Source organism: Protopterus annectens, chromosome 15.part0 (genome assembly GCF_019279795.1).
Source record: "Protopterus annectens isolate FY-2018-M chromosome 15.part0, PAN1.0, whole genome shotgun sequence".
Taxonomy (NCBI): domain Eukaryota; kingdom Metazoa; phylum Chordata; order Ceratodontiformes; family Protopteridae; genus Protopterus; species Protopterus annectens.
Genome location: NC_056749.1, coordinates 709,530,243 through 709,551,059, shown reverse-complemented (window position 1 = coordinate 709,551,059; position 20,817 = coordinate 709,530,243). Strand labels below are relative to the sequence as shown.

Genomic DNA, 20,817 nt, shown 5'->3' with positions numbered 1-20,817 from the left:
ATTTGTCTACCCACCAGTTGACACTTTGGGTGATAGGGTTTTGATTCATTTTAGGCATCAGTTTTCTTAGGATGTGCTTCTGGTTTTGCAAGAAGCCAGAAAGCCCACTGCTTGAAAATCATATGTGACTAAATGGAAGAGATTTTTTATTTTGTGTTTCAATCGTGACTTGGACCCTTTTTCATTGGGGGTTCCTGTGTTCCTTTCTTTTTTGTATGAGTTGCTCAGTTCTGGTTTGGCACATTGATTTATCAGCCTTTTTCACTGGTCTGTCTCTGAATCCACCTCTAGCTTCTAGTTTTGAAGTCAAACAATTTTTAAAAGGGGTCCATCATATTCAGCCTCCAAGAAAGCCTATTCCTCCTCCTTGAGGCCTTAAATTTATTCTTGAGAAACTGACCCTACCCCCAGTCCCTTTTTGAGCCTGCATTTTCTTCTCTTCAACATTGCACTTGGAAGACTGTATTGTTGAAGGGTCTTAATTCTGCTAAGAGGGTTTTTGAAGTTCAAGCATTCATGGCAGTTCCATCTTTTTTTTTCCACAGAGACAAGGTGCCTCTTCATACTAGTCCTCCTTTTATGCCCAAGATGTTTAATGATTTGCCCTTGAATCAGTCCAGTCATCTTCCTTCTTTTTTCCATTCTCAACAGAATCCTAGTGAGAGGGTTGTTCACACCTTGGGTTTACATAAACAGCTCAGATATTACTTGGCAAGACAAAATGCATCAAGAAATCAGAGCAGCTTTTTGTTTCCTTTCATGCCAGGAAATTGGATTTGGCAGTATCTAAGCAAACCAACTCCTCCTGGATTTTTCTAAGTTCATTAATTTTTGCTGCTCTTTTCATGGAAAGCACCTTTCCTGTTCTTCTCATGCTTTTTTTTCAAGAATGTGAATACTAGACTCATCTTGGAAGCTGCTGCTTCATCTTCTCTTCACACTTTCACCAGGCATTACAAGTTTGTAGGGCTAGGGTGGGTTTTGCCAGGGCCATCCTTCATAGTTTTTGGAGGGCAAATTTGTAGCTTTCTCCTTCCATTCATCACTGTAGCTTTTGTACTCTTCCAAGAGTGAAGTATACTGTAAATAAAGAAGGACATAGTATAGTTGTGTAAGATCTTACCATAACAGTAGATGTTCTACTTCTCACTGTTGCAGTCATTTGTTCCTATGGTATTGTTTTCTAAAAACTGTAGTCTTAAGTAAACCATCTTCCATTTTTTTTTAGCTGACCATCCAAACATTGTACTGTATTCTGATCGTACTGAACATCAACCTTAATACCAAACCTGTTAGAGTTTAAACAGGAAACAAAACTCTAATAAATCTATGCTTCCTGTCATATTAACCAGTAGTCATCCATATAGCCAAACCAGGAACTGATAAAACCCAAACACTGGTTATTATTCTGATTCCATATGATTTTTTCCTCTAGAGAACCCATAAAAATTTCTACAAATATTGTGGCACAGTTTGCTGCATAAAGGAGATAGTAATTCATTTTTGCAGGTGGATAGTTGCCATCCGAAATATGTAATGAAAAATATTCCCAAGTCACAGTTTTTAAGGTTGAAAAGAATTTGTAGTGATTACAAAACCTATGGTAAGGAAGGTGAGGCTTTAGTTAAGTCTTTCACTCAAAGTGGTTAAAGTCGAGATAAAGTTTTATAAGTTAAGGTAGATGTTGGAAAGTTATCTAGAGAAGAAACACTCAGAAAGATCGAGTGGATAAACAGAAAGATGCAAAATCTAGGTTTATTATAATTGTTCCAATGCATATAAAATTAAAAAAATCATACAAAAATATTTGGGCATTGTGAGTAGTGATAAGTTTTTTAAGGAAAGGTAGCAAATGGGTATATTTTTGGTTATAGAAATTGGGAGATAATTGGGATAACAATTTTGTAGTTTTAAACGTATGACTAAACATTGTCTGACTGGGGACTGTGGGGTTGTGTACCACATGGTAATTGTATTACTCAAGTGTTGTTAAGACTTTACTTCTGTAAATTCTTCTAGAATTTTTTCAGTAAGGGCATGATTACTTGTACTACGTCATGGATTGTATATATTGCAATATGTCATTGTGGCAGCTTTTATCTTGGTCATACTTCCATGCCTTGGAAATTTCAGCAAGCTGTTCATTTAAGTGATATAAAATGTAGCCTTTTGTATAAACATCAGTTACGGCATACTACTGCCAAGTTTTCTTTTATTGGTATTGATTTAGTACTGGGTGACATTATGAAATCTAAATGTGCTGTTTTGAACCATTTGGAAAGAAAATGGATTGCCAGTCTGGGTGCTTTGTTAAAACTGGGGTAAAATTAATAGTTTTAACATATATGTATTAATTTTAAAAGCAACAATTGTTGATCATATATATTGGAATGAGTTAAATGTTTATTTTTTACATATGTTTTTATTAGTATATAGGTAAATGTATATTTATGTGTTTAAGAGTAAGTATATATAAAAAGTTGTTTAGTATTATAATGGGTATATTTAGCCACCAGATGGCAAAAAGGTTTATACAGAAGTTTATATGTCATAGGTATTTGGGTTTTGATTTGGCAAGGGAAGCAAAGGCTGTATTTAAGTATTTCAGGTGAGGTTTTCACCACAACACTGAGAAAACCTTTTGTCGAAACCTTGGATCTGTTGTGGGTCATTGTGATGTTTTTGAGGTTATTAAAGAATTTATTTATTTATTTCTATTTGAGTGCTGGACTTGATTTGATGTGTGTGTGTGTGTGTGTATATATATGTATATATATATATAATGTGTATGCAATATACATGTATGTGTATATGCATGTGTATGCATATCTTGTACATATTTTTAAACCATAGTAATGTCACACTTGTTGGACAAGCCTAGTAAATGCTAGATATTTTGAGAGTGGCAAGACTTTTGTCTACAGCAGTGGAATTTGTAGCTATGCAATCTATTTCCTGCACTGGCAATTTTAATGCATATTTGTACTGCAGTTCATGTATCATGGAATACTTTTTTTTTTTGTAAAATATGATATATTGTCACAAGAAGACTTTGAAAGTTATACTGCTGCATGGTAAGGGTATGTGGCTACTGAAATTCTTCTTTTTTGATGGTGCTTCATTGCATTTTGTAGGGTTGCCAAGATGAACTCAAGACATTAACCAAACAGGACAGCCTTCTGAAGGTGTAGGGAAGAAAAGCAGGAGGAACAGGAGCTGTGCAAAGAACTCTGTGCCAATGCAGCAGCAACGAAGGCAGCCAGAGTTAGTGGAAGGAAGTCTTCCTGTCTTTGTTTTCCCCACAGAGCTTATTTTTTATGCAGATGATCAGGCAACACACAAGCAGGTGCTAACGCTATACAACCCATATGAATTTGCCTTAAAATTTAAAGGTCAGTATCTGCTAAGTAACAGAATGTACTTGGAATGTTTCTTCCATTTCACTAGCAGTCTGTGCAAATTCTTAATAGAAAATGTTTTCCATTTCAGTTCTTTGTACAGCTCCCAATAAGTATGTCGTCGTAGATGCTGCAGGGGCAGTAAAACCTCAATGTTGTGTAGACATGTAAGTAGAAAGGCATGAGCACTTTTATTTGTTTTATGTAATACTCATTTAATGTGAATAACTTCTGAAGGTATTATAGAAGATGTGTAAAAGTGTAATTACAGTTTAGGTTGTATTTATCCCAGTGTGTGTGTGTGTGTGTGTGCGCGCGCACAAAATATGCACACACACACACACGGGGGGGGATAAATTATATATATATATATATATATATATATATATATATATATATATATGGATCTCGTACTATTCACCGAAATCACATTTCACCTAAAATCAAATTAGAGTGCACTTTTCATGGAAAGCTCATTTCACCGAAAACACAATTCACCAAAACACATTTCACTGAATGTTGTAGATGGCCTTTACCCCACTGTAGTGCGACCCTGGAGTTAGTATATATAGTAAGGGGGGTGTGGGGGGGCGTATGTATATATTATTGTCAGAGAACAGTAATATATTGCAATTACATGTATCCATGTATATAATTCAAAATATTTAAAATATGTGGGGGGCTATGCCCACCCACACACCCCATGTGGGGGGGTGCCCCCACACCCCCCTAACTATATGTACTAACTCCAGGGTTGCACTACAGTGGGAAAAAGGCCGTCTTCAACTTAAGGCGAAATGTGTTTCGGTGAATTGTGTTTTCGGTGAAATGTGCTTTCAGTGAAAAGTGCACTGTCAGATGTGTTTCAGTGAAATGTGCTTTCGGTGAATAGTAGTAGATCCATATATATATATATATATATATATATATATATATATATATATATATATATATACAGGATAAATGTATGGGAAATGTGAATCTAGTTGAAACTATGTTTGAAACCAGGGAACAAATGCAGCACAAAACCAAAAGCTCACGACCGAAGAAATCACCAGGACCCGGATACCGTGCCAATTCCTTTGTTTCTTTATTTAACGTGCAACATCCACAAAAATAGCTGCTCACAAGTAAAAAAAGTTTGAAAACAAACAATCCAGTCAAGCGCTTTCGCCTGGGCTCTCCCAGGCTTTATCAAGACAAGACAACAGGGAATATGCATCCATTGTATACATATGCTGTCCCAATAATTCAATTATATAATTGATTAATTGAGTTATTCCCATTGTTTAAAAAGTTATCTTGGTACTTAAAGGTACATGTTTCAAAAAAGTACATAATCAAAAGCAAAAATCATTTTCAGGGTCCCATGGAACAAATTAATTCATAAATAAATCCTTTTTAAAAAATTTTCAATGTTTTCAAACTTTTTTTACTTGTGAGCAGCTATTTTTGTGGATGTTGCACGTTAAATAAAGAAACAAAGGAATTGGCATGGTATCCGGGTCCTGGTGATTTCTTCGGTCGTGAGCTTTTGGTTTTGAAACTATGTTTGGTCGACTAAGCAGATGATCGACAGGTGTGTGAGATCACACAGTACTCAAGGTTGGGGAATATGTCTTTTCTCTGATATTGTTTGATTTTGTAGAATCTATAATTAGTAGGGGGCACGGGGGGGGGGGCAATTTGGCTTGCCCCACCTGCAGAAAACAGTTTTTTTTGTTTTAATTTTGCACGGGCTGAGGTTATTGCTGTGCACATGCGTAGTAACCTGTCAACATTTGCATTATCAGCATGTTATGGTTGATATTTTTAACTTTAACATTTGAGTCTTGATTACATTTAGTAGACCTGTGTGTGTGTAATATGTACACACACACACACACACACACACACACACACACACACACACACACACACACACACGTATATATACGTATATGTATACTCACATACACATGCACTCACACACTTCTGTCCATTTTTATTTTCCACAGCTGCACTCCTTTCATTTTATTTACTGCTTTGATTTCCAATGAAGTAGTAATTGTGGTGTCACAGTTAGTGATATACAAGTGAATGCAAATCATGTGCTTCTTGCATCTTGAATAGCAGTAGTTTTAACTCTATATTGGCATGCAGTATAAAATAACAAACATGACTGTGTTCAACAGAATGACTGCTTACAAACGGCTGTTTCCTGGATGTTCTTCATGTTTCACTGTTGCAGTCATCACATTTGGGTTATCTGCTTGCAGTAGCCCTCAGTTGGCCTGATTATCAAAGTCTTGGGTCCTGCGTCAGTTGCTGTCTCATCTTCCATGATGTCAGGTAGTCAGGGGTATAAAGCATGCAGCCGACACCATTACCCCAGTCTTTCTTGCCGTGCGGTGCTCGAAGCAGAAGTAGTTCGCAAGCCAGTCGTCCGACTCTTGAAATTTTCGTTTTCGAGTTTCAGAACTGAAGTCTTCAACTAAAGCTAAGTACCCCATTGGGGAAAATTTTTCTTGCTCTAAACCGATGTCAGTAAAAGTCAATAATTGTATTTCTTGGAAAACAGCTTTCATTTTAGCAATCACTTCAGCAAGAAGGGTGTCTGGATTACAGGCCCTTATGGCAGTGGAGCCTTTCATCATCTTTCATGCGGACAGGGTGTCCCTCAGGACCAATCCTTCCTTCATGCCCAAGGTAGTATCCAGTGTGGCTCTTAATCAGTCCATTCATTTGCCAACCTTCTTTTCTAATCCACAGAACAAAGGGGAATGTATACTGCACTCCTTACATGTGCACAGAGAACTTAGATTTTACTTGGACAGGACTAAACCTCTCAGGAAATCTGAACAACTGCTGTGGTGGCATTTGCTGCAGGGGCAGAGGGGAAGGCTATTTCAAAACAAACCATTTCTAAATGGATAGGGCCATTGCATTCATTTCTGCTTTAGGTACCATGGAAAACCTATCCCACAGGGGATTAGACCCCATTCAACCAGGGCTGCATCTACCTCTACAGTCTTTCTCAGAGGTGTCCCTACCAGGGACATCCTAGAAGCCGCTATCTGGAGTTCTGTACATACTTTCACTAAGCATTACCATTTGCCAATTTTCTCTAAATCCAGAGTTGGCTTTGCCACTGCAGTCTTGCCAGGGCCTTATAGCTGGTCCTAATGCTGTCCAAATTCCTCCTCCCATCCTTATCTACCTAAATGTAATGACTGCAACAGTGAAACATGAAGAACATAGTACAGTTGTGTACACTTACCATAAATGTAGATGTTTGAGTGTATTCACTGTTGCAGTCCTGGTTACCCTCCCTCTAGCCCCCTGACTTCTTTTGGCTATACTTCTATTCTCTTTTACCATGCTTAAAAGCTTTTTGGTGTATTTGTTTTTTTGTTGAAGGTATAACCTTGTGTGTGTGTGTGTGTGTGTGTGTGTGTGTGTGTGTGTATATATATATATATATATATATATATATATATATATTTAATTGCTTCCCATTAAGGGCGCACCTGACATCTGGGGCAAGAAAAAAAAACTGATGTAATGGTATCGGCTGCATGCTTTATACCCCTGACTACCTGACGTCACGGAAGATGAAACAGCAACTGACGCAGGACCCAAGACTTTGTTAATTAGGCCGACTGAGGGCTACTGCAAGCAGATAACCCAAATGTGATGACTGCAACAGTGAATACACTTGAACATCTATATTTATGGTAAGTGTACACAACTGTACTTTCTCCTGGATGCAGGTCTGATCACTATGTTAAGGAAACTGTTAAAGTACTGTAGAGCACAGTCCAGGTCAAGGGACCAGAGGACAAACCTAAGGAGTGAATTATAAATGGTAACACAAAAGTTGATGGTATTGCAGGTCATTAGATAATTATGACTTGACATCGTTAGGAATTTTTGTGGCAAGTAAATACAAGTATGTGATCTCTAAAGAGTATGGAGAATTCCTGTAGCAGAGAAATTATTGAGGGTGGATACAATAGTCTGGTCTAGGATGCTAGATTTTTTTGTCATTTCTGTTAATAGAGTTTGTAGGCAGTGACACCAAATAGTTGGGTATTATATCAGATATATTTCTTCTGAAGTTGTTTAGGAAACAGCAGGGAGGTAATGGTGGCAAAAAATTGAGTCAACTGATGTAAATTAGTTAGACAGGGAAACATGAGTAGGTGAAGGTGTGCCTAATTATTAAATTAGTTCTACCTGCACCCTAGTAGGCTCTGTCCATTCTGCGTTTGTTGTAACCTGTGCGAGTGATTTGTTAGAATGACTTGAGAGTCACATATGTAAGACTTAAACTATGCATTTAGTTTATCAGTAGTGTACAGAGCGAGTTATGTGTGAAACATAGGCATTTTGGTACAGATGTTTTTACAGTTTATATGAGCAATTTTGCGGGATAACTTGGAGGACCAGTCTGGGTGTGAATGAGAATTTAGTATGGTATTACTATGTTGTGGCCAAGTGTTAAGATGACTATTACTGGAGTGTTTTCACAAGTATTTAAACCAAAGGGAAATGCATAGATGGGTTTTTTATTTTTGCTGAATGTTTCTACAGATATTGTAATGAGAGATTATCACAGGACTACAATTATGAGAATGCTGACTGCACCTTTTGTGCAGTTTGAAAGGGAGTGGGATGTGTGGGGGGAGGTAATGAGTAGTCTTTTTATGTACTGTTACGATTAGATGTTAGGGATTTTAGGGAAATACAGTTAAGTGTGAATGACTGGGGATGATTGTAAGTATAATGATGATTAGAATAAAAAAAAAAATATACTGATGGTTGCAGTTAGAAAAAATGATGCATTGTAGTAGAACAGAAAAACTAATAGCAAGAGCAAATATTGTAAATAACACGTAACCTCAGAGCCTTGTAGTATAGACAGTTGAATCCTGCTGCCCTCAATGAAAACTCCTGTAAATTATGTTCTCTACTATCTTTAACTGTGTTTTAAAAGTATATTTTTTTATGCATTTGCTTTTCTTACTGTATGAATTTTATAATTGTAACTTTACCTTCAACATTATGTAACCTTTATTGTATCATATTGCGTAAGGAGGTTTTCTCCCCGGGCTGCTGCCCTGAATGAAAACTCCTGCAATTTGTGCTCTCTACTATCTTCAACTGTGTTTTAGAAGTATATTTGTATGCATTTGCTTTTTTTACTGTATAAATGTTAAAATTGCAACTTTACCTTCAACATTATGTAACCTCTATTGTATCATATTGCTTATGGAGCTTTTCTCCCCGGGCCTCCACTTAAAATGGGCACTTTCTGGCCCAGTGGACTCCCCCGGTAATCAAACCGAAATAAATAAATAAATAAAGAGCCATTGAAGCTATCAGTGGCTGGTCTAGGTTAACTGTAGCTTGCATGATATTTGTTAACTAGTCAAAAGAGAAGGGAGCCTTTGGTATTTCCAAGCAGGTCATATTAGATATGATTGGTGAGAGATAATTGGCTTGTTGTGGAGACTGCTGTGGTTTGCAGAGAGTGGAACTGATGGGTAACAAACATGGAGAAGGGATTGATTAGATATGGAAAAAGGTGCCCCTTATTTGGTATAACGTTAATCACATTGGTGGATATGGGTGGGAATGAGGTTAAGATGGGGAGTAAAGGCAAGCAGAGTGTTGCAGGGCAGGCAGTGCCAAAAAAAAAAAAATACGTTTTGTATGAAAACAGAACAGGCTGCTAAGCTAAATATGCAAGTAGGAGAAATAGTTATGATTATTTAAAAAAAAAGAATGTTTGAACTAATAGGAAGCAATGTGTATAGGTCTTTTAATAAGCTGGGCAAGTTGTAAATGTCAGTTTATTAAATGTAATGAATTTGTTAGCTCCCTTCTTAGTAGACAGTGGGCCACATAGGATACTTAAGAGGTTTTTGCTAATCATTCACTGCAACACAACACTTCTTACTTTAAAAATTTTCAGTATCAGGGCTTCATGCTTTACAGCACTCAAAATTCCTTTAACCGGCTGCCAAGGACTAGCGTGTTTCATATCGTGTTCCTGCTTTTTCTACCAGAGGGGTCTGTGTCAAAAAGTCTGTTTAAAATAAAACGGAGCTTGACATTGGTGGAAAAAATGTAAACTCTAAGGTAGATTAGTGTTTTAAATTTATACTGTAAATGAAGTCCCAGAAATGTTATTTAAACCTGAGGGAAACAGAAACAAATTAGAACAATGCCTAAATTGTAATTATTTAAGTGATATATAAACACCCTTAACTCCAAAGGTCACTTTACAGCATTATTTCAATATATTGTATTAAAAAACTGTGATCTCACAATGAAAATTACTAGAGAGGCATAGTTCAAGAAACAGTATAATAGTGCCTGCAGCAATTTGCTTTGGCATTTTTAACCTGTGTATATACATAAATTAACACTCAATTAATAGCTCCTTTCTCCTACAATTTTGGTGGCATTGAAATGTGTCTACGAACATAATAAAAAATGCTTAACTACACTAAGCATCTTAAAGAAATGTATTTTAATCTTTCAGTTCTCATAATATCTCATGTTGTTGTAGCTGCAGTATGTCATTGCAATGCATAGAGTGTGGTAATTACGCTCTTATATTTGGAAAAAAGGCAAACCAGTCAAGGGCCAGAGTAGCGTGCGACCCCGACCTTAATAATGCTGAGCACCCCATGCTAAAGTTGTTAAGCTTCAGTCTAGCCCAGAAAAGTAGAATTTGCCAGTACTGCCCAGGAAATAGCAGTGACAGAGATAATTTTTTTTTCTGCCTGCTATCCCTACCAGTAATGTGTTCCTAATTTTCTCTAAAAAGTTAGAAAGTTGCTAAAATAATAAGATGTCCTCGCAGTCATTTTCTGAAGGATACTCTGAATCTCAAATGAATTTCATTATTTAGTGACTTCAGTCCTCAGTTTTTTTTTTTTTTTCAAAAAGCACACGCTGTATGAGAACAGACTAAAAAAATGAAGCCATTTTCTGGATGTTCCCCAAAAACCTGAACAGTTGAGAGGCACAAAAGATAAGTGTAAATGTAACGTATTGCATTACACTCCTTTTCTAACGGCATCCGCTAATTGCTTTACAGCTTTGAAAGCCTGCAAAACACTTAGCAATTATTATTCTTGTAACTAATAGTACATGGAGCAGGTAAAGCTCCGTGCACTACAAAGAATTATGATTGTGCCACCGATCATAACCTAATATCTGATGCTGTCAATCTGCATTCATCCTTGACCTTTGGGTACTCTGTTCCGATCCTCAGAACTGGCTCAGCTGTTATACAGCTCGTGCCAGCCCAAAACTCTTCAGCTAAGACTCTACCCACAGTATCACTCTCCATATTACCCCAGATCGCAAGATGCGTCAGCCGTTTCTCTTGCAGCCAGTAAAATTTGTTTATTTTCTGATAGTTAATCCTGTCCTTTTCTGTATATTTTTCTGTTTTTCTGCCTGTTTGTTTTGGTCAGCTGAGTGTTTCTTACCCATACCTTATGGCATTCTGTCTCTACGATCATTGGAAGTACCCTTCTCTCTAATTTTCCTTCTCTATATCTTTAGGTAGCTCTGTCTTACCATAGTTGGTAATTTCTTTCCCTTTACCAATGTTCTGTTGGTAGTTTTTTCCTTCTGCCCGTTTCTGCCAGCTGACTCCTTTCTTTCCATTTGTCAACATGGCTGCAAAATCATAAGGCACTACAGGGTTTAAACAGTGCCAGGATTGTGGATGGAAGATGCCCATTTCTGATGGGCACTCTTCCTGTGTATATTGTCTGGGCCCAGCTCATCTAGATCAAGATTTTTTCTGTCTGCCAGGCCTTCAGTAACTGGGCCTTGGCCGAGTGAAACAAAATTTAATTTTGAAAGGACTAATTAAGTCTTCCTTTGAAGAAGCCTTATCCAAGACTGTTAGGTCTCCCTCTGAATCAGACTTTGGTATGAAGAACTTCTCCTTCTGCACCAGTGGCTAAAAAGCATAAGCCTTCCATCCCCGCCACATTTATGGAACCAAAGGCTAAGGTTCCGAGACTTTTGGAACAGACAACCCTGTCAGCACTGTCTACTACTACTGCACCACAGACCTTGGTGCCAGTCTCGTCAGTACTCACTTTCTTTAGTTTCCTGGTCAGTACTGACCTCTTCCACTGCACCGCAGCAGACATTGCACCACCCCTTGGTGCCGAAATCAGAATTAATATATTTACCCAGGACATGATATTCACCTTTTGTTGACCCCTTCATGGGGCAGCTTCCCAGTCCTTTCTTAGAAAGGCCAGAATCCCCTTCTAGGTTATCTGTCCATTCCTCTAAGAGTCTCATTGAAGTAGATGTCATGATGTTGGTGGATCAGCTTCCAGTAGCCAGGGATCTTTCTGTCTCCTCCCCAACCCCTCTCCCCTCTGGAATTGGGGCCTTTTCTCCCAGGACTCCACCAAATCTTCATCCTCTAACCTCTTTGGATGGCTTAGAGCTTCCCATTCTGATCTCAGCTACTGTGGTAGACAGCCCTTCTGCCTTTGGTTCCAGGATCTGCCCGGACTTCTTCAGCTCCTTCAGAACTGGCAGACTCCCAGGGCCACAGCTCCGCTGTCGGGTCTGAAGGTTTTGGATCGGCCCCAGCCTTGTATATGGAGTTATCCTTAACTCTGGGAACTTTGGCAACTGTGGGCTATTCCTCAGCTCCTGAACAGGGTGTGACCTCAGTGCCAAGGTTGTCCTTCTCGGTTTCGTGCTCCCATCCCTCTTCGGGGTGGCCTGCCTTCCAGTTAATAGAGAGGGCGTTGGCCTCTGCAGGCTGTTAGCTGGTCCCTTCTGTGTCTGACTTAAATTCCCAGACTCCTCCTTGCCCAGAGCTGCCACCATCCTCCATGCTCGGGCAGCAAGCACCAAAGCTGCAAGTTACTCCTGTGCAGGACCCCTCTACTTCTGAGTCCTCCTCCGAGATCCCTGCTGATGAGCCACCCCGGAAGAAGATGTGCAAGAGGAAGCACTTAGATTCCCTGTAAGAATCTGTCACCTAAGACACAGACTTTGATGATGGGGAGGGTTCCCCCCAGTCAGCCCAAAGATCCGACCTCTGAGGAATCCATGTACTTGCAAGCTTTTGGTGCTTGCCCATCTACGTCTTGGTTGACCCCTCATGCTGACGATCTTATTAAATTGATTGTGCAGTGGGCATGGAAGGCTCCTGATTCCATAGAGTTGACCCCCTGGAGACCGGACAAAATTTTGTCAGCCCCTAAAGACCACCAGCATTGGGCTAAGGGCTTAGCAGTAGATGCTATAGTGGTGGTGGCCTCCAAAAAGGAACTCACCGATGAGAGTCCCACTGTTCATTCCCCTAACCGAGAGTCTAGGACAGTGGACAGGTTCGTCCTAAGGTCTTTGAATTTTATGGCACATTTCACTAGGCTCTAGAGGGATTTGATCAAGGAGTTGTCAGATGCCCTTGCAGAAGCTGTGTCTGCGGAGGTACAGGATAAAGTCGCCTCCCAGCTATCCACCTTGGAGTCTATTTCTAACTCGTCCAAGAGCCTCATTGCACATGCAGCTGAAGGGATGACCAGGGCGGTGGATTCTGGGGTTGCCATAAGGTGTCACACCTTCACACCTGGATGTGCTTGTGTATGTTTGCGGAGCCATTTAAGTCTTCCTTCGTCAGTGCTCCCTTTGATGGATCATCTTTATTTGTCCCCAAAGTCAAAGAAACTGTAGTCAGGTGCATGAAGGATGGAAAGACCCTGTCTGCAGTGGCTATATGTTTTTCTGCTTCTCAAAGGTCCTACTCTAGGTGTCAGAGGAGCGGGGAGATCTGGTTCAAAAATTCCAAAAGGCCATTTCAGGACGCATGTGGTGGTGGCTCCCCTTGGAGCAGAGGGGGAACTCTAAAGGAAGATGTTGACCCTGCGGCAGAGGTGGTCCACAAAGTCATGGTTCCAGAGATTCTTTCTCTGGGCAACCCTACCAGTGCTCCTGAAAGGAGGCCCAATTGCTTACCTCTGGAAGCAGTCAATGGAAGACTTTCACTGCACTCGACAGCCTGACGACAAATAACTTACGATGCTTGGGTGCGGAAGATCATTACCAGAGATTACCATATCCCTTCACTCTTTTTCCATGATCAGAATGAAGGCTCCCTGATGTGCCATCCAATCAGAGAGACAAAGCAGTCTTTGAGATTCAGAAGCTGCTAGAAAAAAAAAAAAGAGTCATCCAGGAAGTCCCACCAGACCAGATAGGATCCGGGTTTTACTCAAGGTTCTTTTTGGTGCCAAAAAAGACAGGAGATTTGAGACCAATTTTGGATCTCAGCCTTCTGAACAAGTTTGTGCATGCAAAATACTGGATGGTCATGGTTCAGTCTGTACTTCATTTTCTACAGGAGAATGATTGGATGTGCTCTATAGACCTTCAAGAGGTGTATTACCACATAAAAATGGACAAACACTCTAGAAGGTTTCTCCGCTTTCAGCTAGGAGCCAGTCATTTCATTTCAGAGTGCTGCCCTTTGGTTTCTCCACAGCATCCAGGTTGTTTACCAAGTGTATGTTAGCAGTCACAGCTCACTTGAGACTACACAGATTCCAGGTGTTTCCTTATCTAGATGACTGACTCAACACTGCTCCCACCAGGCATCTACTGCTTCAAGCATCAGACTTCATTCTGCACCTGTTGGCTTGTCTGGGTATTACAGTGAATCAAGCAAAATCTCAACTAACTCCCACTCAAGAGCTAGGGTTCATAGGACCCCATCTCAATACCAATGTCTTGTGTAGCTTCCCTTCCTCTTCACAGGCTACAGAAGATAAAATCCCAAGTACAAACCATTCTTTCCAAAGACAAGGTTCTTGCATTTCTAGTCCTCTAAACTTTAGGGTCCATGGCAGTGACCATTACCTTGGTTCCCCTAGCGAGGTTTCACAAGGCTACTGCAGTGGCTCTCATCATCCCAGTGGTCCATCCTAACGCATCCAATGACATACCCAGTTCTTATTGCCAGTCACTACAAGAAGAACTTATCCTGGTGGATGGAATCCGAGGAAATTCTTTTTGGGCCATCCCTTCGTTCCCCCTCAACCCAAGGCCATAGTGACCACAGATGCCTCACAGATGGAGTAGGGGTGGGGCATTTTCTGGGAAGAACATTCCAAGGTACTTGGCTCCCGATAGCAGCTGACCTGCATATCAGTGTCATGGAATTGAGGGCGGTGCTCTTAGCGTTGCAAGCATTTCATTCTGTCCTCCCACTAGGAACAATTGCAGTTCAGTCAGACAACATGTCAGTGGTCTGGTTCATCAACAGGCAAGGTGGAACCATATGATGTCCTTCAAGGATGCATCTGCAGTCCTAACAAATGGGTTGTCCTGCCTCAGGCAGCCCTTCGGTCGGCCGGATTCCAAAGTCTGGGTCTGGCCTCGGCTGATGTCGCACTTCACCCGACGTCATAGCTGCTGTTAATTGGGTATAAAGGCATCAGCCGACGCCATTTTCCTCAGTCTTTCTTGCCGCGTGGCGCCCGAAGCAGAAGCTGTTCGCAAGTGCCGGTCGGTCAGAACCAGAGATTGCTACTACCGAAGACTTCTAAAAAGCTAAGTACCCCGTTGGGGACTCTTTCTTGCCTCAGCCGATGTCAGAAAAAGTGAATAACTGTTTAACTTGTGGGAAACAAATACCTCATAAAGATTTCCACTCTTCCACTCTTACTGCCTACCTTGTTTAGGCCCAGACCACGACGTAGCAGCTTGTCTAGCCTGTGCTTCCTTCAACCGACGGACTCTTAGACGTCAGTCGGAGTTTGCAGAGGAGTTTTTCGGCTCCGCTTTTGCTTATAACATGTCGGCGACTCCGACTTCACAATTAGCTAAAAAGCGTAAGGAAAAGGACCGACACTCGCGGTCCACGGTTTCGGCCGAAACCGAGGTTAAGCCAACCGCGAGTGTCTCGGTTTTGGCGGAAACCGAGTCCGCGGTTCTTCCTTCGGCCAAAAGCGTGCCTCCTACAACCGAGGCCTCATCCAGCATGGCTGAATCTGCTACTGAATTTCCACCTGCTCTTACAGGTTCTCAGGATTTATCAGATATTATCCCCTTAGATATATCTACTCCTGCACGTGGAGCTGCTAGGCCCCCTGCATCCATGTCAATTAAGGCTTTTGCCAGGGCAAAAGCAGCTAAATCAACAAAGGCCGTGCCTGCTAAAACCCCCTCTCACAGGCCTAGCTCTAGTACTCAAATGCTTAGTCTAGCAGAGGATCTCATTTCTTTGATCAGGGGATCCCAGCCGCACCCTGACAGGGCCTCTCACCCCCCTCCAGAGAAGAGGCCTAGAGCAGAGCCCCCTAAGCCAGTTTCTACTGATTACTCCTCTGATGATTCAGACAATACAAATCCTCCAGAAGGCCCTTATTCTCCATATGAGGATTCAGATGCAGAAGACTCCATTCCTTCTGCCTCTCCTCCTGAGGAATTTTCTTTTGGGGAAACCTTGCATGCTATGAGAGAACAATTTCAATGGCAGGGCTAGGATTTTTCAGACTCTAGGAAAAGGCTTAGGACCTTTTTACATTTGCCACAGCATAGGCCTTTAGCCATTCCTCCAGTACTTACAGTTGTGGATGATGCATTTAATGATGCTTGTACTGCTCCTGACTCTCTTCCTCCGGCCCCTGCTAAGCCCGACAGATACTACAGGGTTCCGGACACACATTATCACTTGTATAAGGCTCCTATTGCAGATCCTGAAACTATTTCACAGGGCCCCAAAGCTGTAGCAGCTGCCTCTACCAAAAACCCCCTCCCCTCTGAAAGAGAATCTAGGGCTTTAGAGAGATGGGGTAAAAAAGTGTATACTTCTGCTACTCTTTCGGCCAGGGCCTTAAACTGTCAATTCCACATGATTCAGTATCAGGAATTTATGTTAGATCAGATAACTAAAAAACTGTCCTCGCCTGAACCTTTAGACCGTAAGTCTCTTCAGAAATTGGTACATAACACTCAGCAGGTTAGTAATCATTCCTTAAAATGCGGCTATGATGCACTGGAGGCTTCCTTTAGATCAGCTATGACTGGTACAGTGATCAGAAGGCATGCATGGTTAAAAGAACAATCCTTACCAGACCATGTAAAGTCAAAGCTCCTAGATGCTCCCATGGAAAAACACAGTTTGTTTGGCTCCCCTGCACAGCAAGTGTTGAAGAAGGTGGAAGAAAAAGCGAAATCTGTCCAGACAGTCAAGGATTTCTTACAGGTCCAGCCTCCAAGGTTTAGTAGGAACTGGCCTTCCAAGAATTGGTCCTTTCCAGATACCACCAGAGCACAGAGAGGCAGGAATAGGCAGCCAAGAGGCAGAGGTCAATCCAGAGGTGCCTACAGGGGACGTCAGTGGCAGCCTAACAACCAGAGAAGTACTGCCACAGATCCAGCCACTACCACTTCCACAGGACAATCACAGTGACTTGGCTCTGAAACCGCCTACCAGGGAACAACTAGAAGCACCCTTAGGCGGAAAGCTAGCATTATTTTCAGTAAACTGGCACTACATTACAGGAGACAAATGGATTTTACAGACAATAGACAAAGGTTACAGGTTTCACTTCCATACTCTACCAAGGAAGAGAGGAATGCCAAACCTACCTCCAAACCAAAAGACAAACGCTCTAGAACAAATAGACCATTTGTTAAGGATGAGAGCTATAGAAAAGGTACCGTCCATGGAACAAGGACAAGGATTTTACTCCAGACTTTTCCTGGTACCAAGAAAGGAAAACCAATGGAGACCTATTCTCGACCTGTCCGCTCTGAACACATATCTCATTGTTCCAAAATTCAAGATGCTGACCTTACAGCAACTTCTTCCCATGCTGGGCAAGGAGTCTTGGCTGGTAACTCTAGATCTCAAGGAGGCATACCTGCACGTCCCCATACGACCAAATTGCAGACGATACCTCAGATTTCTTGCAGGATCAGAGCATTATCAATTCTCAGCATTGCCTTTTGGCTTATCTACTGCGCCCAGAGTATTCACGAAATGCCTGGCATCAGTAATTGCTCATTGCAGGCTTCAGGGGAATTCAAATTTATCCATACCTGGATGACTGCCTGTTACAAGCGGACAACAAGAACAAATTAACAACAGATTTGAAAAAGGTTATTCACCTATTGCAAGCCCTGGAATACACAGTCAACATAAAAAACTCAAGGCTGATACCATCCCAAAGGATAACCTTCTTAGGTGCAGAACTGGACACATCAAACCAAATGGCATTCCTCACGGCAGAAAAGCAGAAGCACCTACCACTCTATTTCATGGCATTAACAACGCAGAACCAGCTTACAGCAAGGAAAGTCCTGCAAGCCCTGGGTTACATGGCATCCTGCATAATATTGATTCCACATGCCAGACTACATATGAGAAAGTTGCAATGGTACCTAAGGAATTTATGGTCTCAGCACAAGCACAGCCTAGAAACCCAAATTCCAATAATTCCATGCCTGAAGCAAGAATTCCGGTGGTGGGCTCAGGCCTGTCAACTGAACAAAGGACTGCCCTTCCACAGCCCTCGCCCAAGCCAGACTATCACCACGGACGCCTCAGACCTCGGTTGGGGGGCACACATGGTGGACAAGTGCATACAAGGCTTATGGACACAAGACCAGCTGAACCTACACATAAATCAAAAAGAGATGCTGGCAGTAAAGCAGGCTATTCAGACATTCCGACCATTTCTTCAACAGGGTCATTTGCTGATAAGGACGGACAACACCACAGTTATGTGGTATATCAACAAACAGGAAGGCATACATTCATATCCTCTATGCCGGATGGCAATGGACCTCTGGAATGTGGCCCTGAACCTAAACATTCAGCTCCAGGCAATATTTGTGCCAGGAAAAGAAAATATACTAGCAGACATCTTAAGCAGAACTACCACGGATGCCCACGAATGGATGCTGCATCCAGACATCTTCAAATCCATTACAAGGAAATGGGGACTACCAGAAGTAGACCTATTCACATCCCCACACAACCACCAATTGAAAAGGTTCTGCACAAGGACATACCACCCACTTGCTTGGAAGGTGGACTCCCTATCCTTCAGTTGGGAAAACCTGACAGCATATGCATTCCCACCTCTTACTTTGATGCACAAAGTGCTACTGAAGATCAAAGAAGATCACCCAAGGATCATCCTGATAGCTCCAGACTGGCCGAGGCAGCATTGGTACCCGCTACTGAGGAGTATGTCCCGGGAACACTCATGGCCTCTACCCCTAGTTCCTTTACTGCTAACACAGAACAACTTCAAAATCCTGCATCCAAACTTGAAAACACTGTAGCTAGCTGCTTGGAACATTGCATAAGACAAAATAACCCAGATTTATCTCAAAGGGTTAAAGACATTATCTTGGAGGCTCGCAGACCTTCAACAAGAAAAACTTATTCAGCAAAATGGAAAAGATACCTCATTTGGAGTGCAGCAAAAGGAGAAAATGTATCACTGGCAAACATAGCCAACATCCTGGAATATTTAGCAGAGCTTTTCCACAATGGCCTGTCCTACTCCTCCATCAAGATTCATGCATCAGCAATTTCAGCAGAATACAACATGGATCCTCCAGTATTTTCTCATCCTCTTCTCAGGCAGTTCCTGAGAGGAATTAAAAATGTAAAGCCACCAAGGAAGCCACCATTGCCTGCATGGGACTTGAACTTTGTGTTAGAAAAGTTGACACTTCCCCCTTTTGAACCAGCAGCAACAGCAGAATTACAGTACTTATCTTGGATAACTGCTTTCCTGCTTGCAATCACTTCAGCAAGAAGGGTTTCTGAATTACAGGCATTAATGGCAGTACAGCCCTTCCTTATCTTCCATCAGGATAGAGTATCCATGAGAACTAATCCTACTTTCATGCCAAAGGTGATCTCCAGGGTATCGTTAAACCAAGCAATCCACCTACCCACATTCTTCCCCAACCCACAGAACAGGGGGGAAAGACTACTACATACCTTGGATGTGCATAGGCAATTGCGCTACTACCTGGACAGAACCAAGAACAATAGAAAGACTGACCAGCTTCTGGTAGCATATGCAACAGGAATGGAAGGAAAAGCAATTTCAAAACAGACAATCTCAAAATGGATAGGAAATTGCATTAGATTTTGTTATTCTTTTCATGGAAAGACTACTCCAGAAAACATCAGACCTCACTCCACAAGGGCTACAGCCACTACTACAGCTTTTTTACGAGGAGTGGCTACCAAAGACATTTTAGAGGCTGCTACTTGGAGCTCCGTGCATACATTTGCCAAGCATTATAATCTACCTTTATACTCCAGATCCCGAGCAGGTTTTGCCACTGCTGTTTTGCAAGGGATCTTAACTACACCATAATCTTCTTAGTGCCTCCTCCCCCAGTTTGGCTATGGTATTCTACCCATTTGTTAGGACTGCAGATGCATCCTTGAAGGACATAGTACAGTTTTGTACCTACCATAAATGTAGATGTCCGAGAGGTATGCATCTGCAGTCAGGATTACCCACCCTCCTTCCCTCTGTGGTACTCCTAGGGTATTTGCCCATCTTGTAGCTAGCTGGGGGAATCTATTATGGTGTATTTGTTTGTATATATGTATATACATGTTTATTTTTATTTGCTCTCTATTGTTTGGAAACATTTACATTTATCCAAATTTAGCCTTCCTAGAGGGCACCTGGCATCTGGGGCAAGAAACACTGAGGAAAATGGCGTCGGCTGATGCCTTTATACCCAATTAACAGCAGCTATGACGTCGGGTGAAGTGCGACATCAGCCGAGGCCAGACCCAGACTTTGGAATCCGGCCGACCGAAGGGCTGCCTGAGGCAGGACAACCCATTTGTTAGGACTGCAGATGCATACCTCTCGGACATCTACATTTATGGTAGGTACAAAACTGTACTTTCTCCCCTTTGTCGGGAGGCCCTCAGAGTGTGGCAATGGTCTATGTTCTCCAACCCCTTTCTAATAACATGCACATCCTGGGGAGCCCAAACATGATAGCAGACAAACTGAGCAGATGCATTCTCCTGCTTCACAAGTGGTGTCTCAATCTTAGAGTGACAAAGGAGATCTTTCGTCACTGAGACCAGCCTTGCTGCAACCTGTTTGCATCACCCCTGAACAACAAATGCAGTAGCTGCTTTGCCCTAGTCCCTCCTCAGGGGGAGTCCCTGAGAGACGCTGTCTTTCTTGATTGGCCCACAGGTCTTCTCTATGCTTCCCCCCCTCTCATTCCCCTCTTTTTGAAGAAAACCATCAGGTTGAGAAGCGCAGTGATCTTCATTGCACCCTTCTGGCCTCTGCAAGTCTGTTTCCCCTTCCTGTGGTCTCATCTAATCACCATCCATGGATTCTGGACCCAGTTCCACACCTGC

The 20,817-nt window shown here is 41.8% G+C and overlaps 1 protein-coding gene across 2 annotated transcripts in view; it reads left to right on the top strand.

Annotated features, from left to right (window-relative positions):
- MOSPD1 (motile sperm domain containing 1) overlaps positions 1-20,817 on the top strand; it is a 765,007-nt gene that overhangs the window by 355,175 nt on the left and 389,015 nt on the right. For both annotated transcript variants that reach the window (XM_044057571.1, XM_044057572.1), the window contains exons 2-3: positions 3,135-3,392; positions 3,490-3,565. In XM_044057571.1, the coding sequence (XP_043913506.1) occupies positions 3,239-3,392; positions 3,490-3,565 (230 nt within the window). In that variant the 5' untranslated portion in view covers positions 3,135-3,238. The remainder of the gene's footprint in view (positions 1-3,134; positions 3,393-3,489; positions 3,566-20,817) is intronic.